Genomic DNA, 6,000 nt, shown 5'->3' with positions numbered 1-6,000 from the left:
TGGGAGAGTGGAAGACTTCATTTTTAAGCTTGGATGCAACGCAAAGAGACAAACAAAGGACATTGTATAAAAATCCTTAAATGCCCGTGGCAGCCACAAAAGCCCCCTTGCGGGGACACAGTTAAGGGAGCAGGTGGGAGGAAGAAATGCCATAAAAATGGGTGTTTTGTTGGAAAGGAAGTGCTAACAAAAAGGGGAAGGGCGATTAAAACAATATAGCTCTTAAATACTCTCCACCCCCCACCCCAACATCTACAAAGCAGTCTATAGGTAGGTCCTAGTCGAAACAGGAGAAAATCCAGCAGCGTGAGGCCACTGAAGAAAAGCAGGGCTCGCTTTGTGCTTTCTTGGGATGTGCCTGAAGAAGCAGCTTCAGAAATGCCTGCCCAGAGGACGTGAGGACCCTCTTGCTTGGGTCTGAGGAAGGCAGACACCACTCTGACACGTTGCAGGGATCTGGCAAGTGAGGGAAAGCCGGCCTTTCCAGTCGTACACCCGGCCCACGTCCTGGTCTGCTCGGGAGCCAGGAGGCTCAGAGGGAAACGCCACAAGCGATGCAGGAGGAGAAGAGACCCCAAAGGGCAGGAGTGAAGGGGTGGGTGCGCGTGTGGAGAGTCTCCTCTCCCACGTAGCCAGGATGATGTCCTCTCTCAGGCTCCACACGGAGTCAGGTCCTGCCTGAGCTGGTCAACTCTGCAGGGGTCGGGTAGGTGAGAGGCAGGCCACGATCCAGTGTCCCCATGGCTACAACTAGTCTCTCTAACCCCATCGGCACATTCACAATGGCTGGCCTCCTGGCTTCTTGGCTTATCTGGAGGGAGCCCCAGATCCATTTGGGAAGGCTGTCCCCTGAAGTCCATTATTATGCTCATTATTTTTATTATTATTTTAAAAAATCTGTCCAAAACAAAAGAAGAAGAAGAATGAAAAAGAGGGTCCACTTGGCACACTTGGCCCCTTTGCACTTGACATTTCCTGGTCTGCTGATGCTGCTGTTCCCTCTTTCCACTTCAGTGCAGCGTGCCTGATCCTGGCTGCAGGACGATGCTGTCTGCCTCCTTCACTCGCTGACTGTCTCCCCAAGTCTATCACAAGTCGGTGACTTTGTTTTCCACGGCGGCGGCAATCTGCTGCAGGCGATAGCCCAGCTGCATCTTCTGTGCCGTTGGATCCTCCTCCAACGCAGTGATGATCTATAGGGAAATTCAGAGCTGTTAGTCATGGGGGGCCTTCACCATCTGGTCTATTGAGGTGGTGGCAAGTCAAGGCTGTGAAAAAACTCCTGTGTCCTGGGGAGGCCCCCAAAGGCTTGATTCTCTCAATGTTGGAATTCATGATAAGTTAATATGAATAAGAAAAAGATGATAGGGCTACTGTACCTTTAATAAGTGTTGCTCACGCTAAGATCTGTATGGGTCACCAGTGTACATTTGACTGAATCATAGGAGAGCGCACTGGTGTCAGAGCTCACTGAATGTGCAGACTAATAGAGGAAGCTGAAACACTGAAAATTCTTCTCCGACACAACCATCAAAGGGGCAGGAACTCAGTCATCTTTTTCATGTGGCCACCCTATGTGTGACACCCTCCCAGAATATGTCAACATGATTCTTCTGAATTCCACCCACATCACTAAGAAGTTTATGAATCACGTTAAAATGCAGTCAAGATACAGACTGTAGCAGAAACTTATACTGGGTAAAAACAGTTTATGCATGAGCAGTGTGGCATTAAAGTACATGTGCATAACTGGTGTGCATGATAGGCCTAGCTCTCCTCATTCCTAGCAGCACGACCGCTGTGTTTTCCATACAATGGGCACTGCAGTCCAACATGGCCAGAAAGCACCAAGCAGGGGAAGGCTGGTCTATGAAATCACCACCCAAGTTAGATATACAGTGGTCATTACCCCAGTGTAGAGCTTTTTTAGGGGAGAGGGAAGAGAGGAGGGGGATTACTACACGGAATATTGGAGGCTAAAATGGCTCCCCGGCAGCCCTCCAACAGGCAGACTAGAAGGAGAACCCACTTCCCGTCAATCACTCTTACCTGGTCGTAGTACTTGTTGATGTACTTGTACAGCTCATGCAGAGCCACCAAGGAATTGAGTTCACCTGAGTAATTCTGTAACCAAGAGAAAACAGCCTATTACTTACTAAGAGGTTCCAAGCCTCTGCCCAGGCCATGGAAGCCCTTTCAGCAACTGAAATGGGAAGGAACAGAACATCCCTCCCCAGTGCTGAAACTCTGCATGGCTCTATGAGATGCACCTTTCAATAGGATGCTGCTCTTTCCCTGGTCAGTGGACTTCTCCATCTCAGCATTTTCCAGAGTATCATACAGAGGTCTCTCCCATCAGCAACTATTCGATCCTTTTAAGTGGCAAAGACAGGGACTAAAGACAGGGACAGGGACTGTAGCTGGCAAGCACATGCTCTGCCGCTGGGCCCCAATATCTGTCAAGGAGGCACAGTGGGGAACTGAACTCCCAACCTCTGGCTCTGGAACCAGATAGCTAAACCACTGCGCTAAGGGTATGTTTCTGGCATTTCTACAGATACAGTACATTGTGTGAAGTTATCCAGCAAGTCTACGGCTGGCTTGAAAAGGATGGTAGATGATTTCACTTAGGTTCATTAAAATGAAAAAGCTTGTCATGTAACTATAGCAAGCGTCTTACCCGTGATAGCTCAGCCAAGGCAGAATTCATCTCTTGATCACTGGCAGAGATCGTTTGGCGAATATCCGCATAGTACCTGTAGGATAGAAGCACTCCTTAGTCACCTCACCGCCCAGTTTCCTGCCTCTGTTCCTCCTTCTATGCACCCAGCCTGCTCTCCCCTTCTCTTTCTTACCTTTCCACCATCTGCTTATAGCGGGGAATGTCACGAGCATACAGCAGCTTATTAATAGGGGAATCCTGCAAGGGCCACAAAGAGTCAGCAAATTAGTCACAACGCCAAGAAAGGTTAGCTGTGACGAAAGCCCATGGTGGGGAAGGGAAAGGACCGTGAGTGATCGTTTAGAGATATGTGAGGAGTACACAGGAGTTTCGTCCCAGCCCTCCTCAAGGTTCAGAGCCTTGCCCAGACTTTGGCCTCACATTTCAGAGGTATATCTTGTGCTAATCAGGCACCCTCTTGCCACATTCAGTACATTTATAAAAAACAGTGGATGTCTGAGATATGCATTGCTAGCACTTGCCACACCCTAGTGGGGCCTATTTTGCCCCTCTGCAAGGGAGCAAAGTCACATCTCAGGGACAAAAAATGGCACTGGCAAGAACATAAGAGTGTGGATGGATCAGACTAGTGGGCAAAGGCCTGTCTAATCCTACGCTCTGATTCCCATCCTGATCAACTAGATACCCATGCAAGCCCACAGGCAGGACATGAGGACAAAACCCTTCTCCGCAGCAGCTTCTATTGCAGTCTCCAGAACAGAAAACAGTACATTGTCTTCACTGACTGGTTGCTGATAGTGTATGTCCAGCAATGTTCCCTCTCATTTTCTAGAGTGCTGCGTGGGAGCTCCGCCCCTTGTGCGTGGGATTCAGCAGCAACTGGAAGCAAATGGGCATTAACACTTGCTTGGCGACGTCTGCCCGATGCAGCAGTGTTTATATATATTACAAATGACAGAAGATAAGAAAGGAGTTTCTCATCTGCCCATGCCTGTCTAGGCTTACCCGACCCAGCTTGTGGTCAGCCAGGGTGCAGGAGTCCATGAAGGTTTGAGCAATGACCAGGAGCACAGCATCCACATTATCTGATGTCTGCACGTCAAAAACAAACTGGGGGTTCTTGATGATGTTGATCCAGAACCTGAGAGGCAGGCTATGGAGAGAAGGAAGAAAGGCTTAGTGAGTAGTATTTGGGGTGTGGGGAATGTCGTCGCTTTAGCAACAATTATTTATTTAAATTAATTAATTATATGCTGCCTTTCTCCCTGTTAGGGACCCAAACTGGAGTACAGTACTGTAACGATTTAGGGACAAAGTAGATCTTACACTACAAACATATGAAAAAGTAGATCGTATACTACAAAAGTCATGAAAAAACACATTTCAGTCTCTGTGTAGTGGGCAGTGTGCATTGATTTTCTTTGTGCCTGCAGCACATTGGGAAGAGTTAACTCATTCCTTCCCAGGTGCAATGCCACAGAAAGGCTTTGATAGAGATTTTACAGTCACCCAAGCTGTAAAATGGAAACATTTGGCTGATATGACAGTGTGGAAGGACGATGGGAATGGATGTTGTTGGACTTCTGTGAGAGTGTTGTCTTCTGCTGGGCAGTGGAGAACATGGTAGCAAGAGAAGTTCCCAAGATATTATGCTTCTGGGAAGCATCAGATCACGATTTTTGCTGCATACCTGTTTGTCTTCCATATATGAATGGTCTCCAGGTCTGTGATGCCATGATTCAGTGCTTGCTCATCCAGGAGGTCAAAGAAATACTTCACAGCCAAGGGAACTGGACGGTTGGTACTGAGGATTACTTGGAATAAGTCATCTACAAATTTCTGCAGTGTCCCCTGCAGGCAAATACAAACAGCAATGAGGAGAGATGTTTGAAAAGCTCAGAAGAAAATCTGCAATTATTTCCTACTGGGTAGCCAAGAATCTCGTTTCATAGGAAGCTATTTGCTGTGTTCTTTCCTGTGAAAGGTTTTGAGGGAGGGAGGGAAAGAGACAGGTAGGCAGGATGCTTCTCCTCACCTTCATGGAGAGAAGGCGGGTTAAATAGATCTCTGGAATAGCCTTGGCTCTTTCCCGTTCCCGCAGGCTCCCTCGCCGGTGTTTTGGCAGCTCTGGCTCTTCTGTTGGCTTGACCAAGTGCCAAAGCTTCATCCCGCCTTCATCAGCATCTTCCAGCATGGGAGTCTCTGCAGGATGGAAAGCAGTCTGTTTTTAGCAAATGTTTCTATTTGGTGACCCCAGTCAATGTTCTCTTCCTTGTGCGATGCTATTATCTCCTTCCTTTCTCCAAAACACCTCATGCTTTTGTACATGGCTCCCCCACCTGCCTTTCTGGTGCTTACAGATGGCTCTGAGCGGCAAACAACAATTAAAGCGGATCGTAAAACAGAGTAACATTCTGAAATGGCCTCAAGGAAATTTTTGGATTTTTTTTTTTTACAGAAATGGCAGCAGATGAAGCTCATAAAACAAACGCTTGTCTCAACAAGGCTCTCTCTAAATAATGAAATGCTACCCGAAACAGTGCCAACCTAGTTTCTCTGGGGCCAAGCATTCCAATGGTGAGCAGGGTAGGCAGAGACCCCGAGGGTGTGAAATGAAGCTGTGACTGGCCCAAGGTTAGTGGGTGTGCTTAAAGGACAGCGGGAATTTTGCATCAGAGAGACAGAGAATGCTTCTAAATGGTAGAGTCCGAAATGAGACCAGAGCCAACCAGGACTTAATAAGGAAGAAACAAAGAACAAGTGGAGAGAGAGAGGCAGTCACACAACAGTGAAGCGAGAGAATTCTTATCTCATATGGCATTCAAGAGGCAGATAGATTGGACACACAACATCACCCCGAATCCATACCTCCTGATTAGCTTTGCAGCCCACTACGTGGGCTAACTGCTGAAAAGCCCAGGAGAACAGATTAAACTCCAGCAGCACCTATTCTTTTGTCATCTACCAATATTCTAACGATCTGAACCTGAGCATCCCTTGTTCTACTCCCAGTGTCCTGGGCTGGTACCCTCTACAGATAATTCCAGTGCTTCTCCTTTGCTTTGTTAACTATTTTCAGAGATTGCGCTCGAACAACTAATAGGGGCCCCAGCTTGCAGCAAGAGTTGGCAGTGACTCACTCTCTCCAGGGATGTAATCCTGATTCTCCCTGGGAAGATGCTTGGTCATACGAGGAACGAGAGCAACAGTGGCTCCATCAGGCACCTGAGCATGAGTGGGGAAAAACACACACACTCGAGTTAGATAGCAACCTATACCATCCCAGTGCTGCCTACTCTTCTGCCTAGTGGTGTTAT

The 6,000-nt window shown here is 47.7% G+C and overlaps 1 protein-coding gene across 4 annotated transcripts in view; it reads right to left on the bottom strand.

The window, feature by feature from the left end:
• The window catches only part of PLXNB1 (plexin B1), a 160,638-nt gene continuing 154,638 nt past the window's right edge, over positions 1-6,000 (bottom strand). For all 4 annotated transcript variants that reach the window (XM_020808809.3, XM_020808810.3, XM_078388778.1 and 1 more), the window contains 8 exons: positions 5,824-5,908; positions 4,719-4,885; positions 4,374-4,534; positions 3,689-3,836; positions 2,856-2,920; positions 2,681-2,756; positions 2,050-2,124; positions 1-1,193 (listed from right to left, as the gene is read on the bottom strand). In XM_020808809.3, the coding sequence (XP_020664468.3) occupies positions 1,089-1,193; positions 2,050-2,124; positions 2,681-2,756; positions 2,856-2,920; positions 3,689-3,836; positions 4,374-4,534; positions 4,719-4,885; positions 5,824-5,908 (882 nt within the window). In that variant the 3' untranslated portion in view covers positions 1-1,088. The remainder of the gene's footprint in view (positions 1,194-2,049; positions 2,125-2,680; positions 2,757-2,855; positions 2,921-3,688; positions 3,837-4,373; positions 4,535-4,718; positions 4,886-5,823; positions 5,909-6,000) is intronic.

This window comes from Pogona vitticeps, chromosome 2 (assembly GCF_051106095.1).
Source record: "Pogona vitticeps strain Pit_001003342236 chromosome 2, PviZW2.1, whole genome shotgun sequence".
Lineage (NCBI taxonomy): Eukaryota > Metazoa > Chordata > Lepidosauria > Squamata > Agamidae > Pogona > Pogona vitticeps.
Note: the sequence above shows the minus strand (reverse complement) of the source record. Positions and strands in the feature narration are given on the sequence as shown.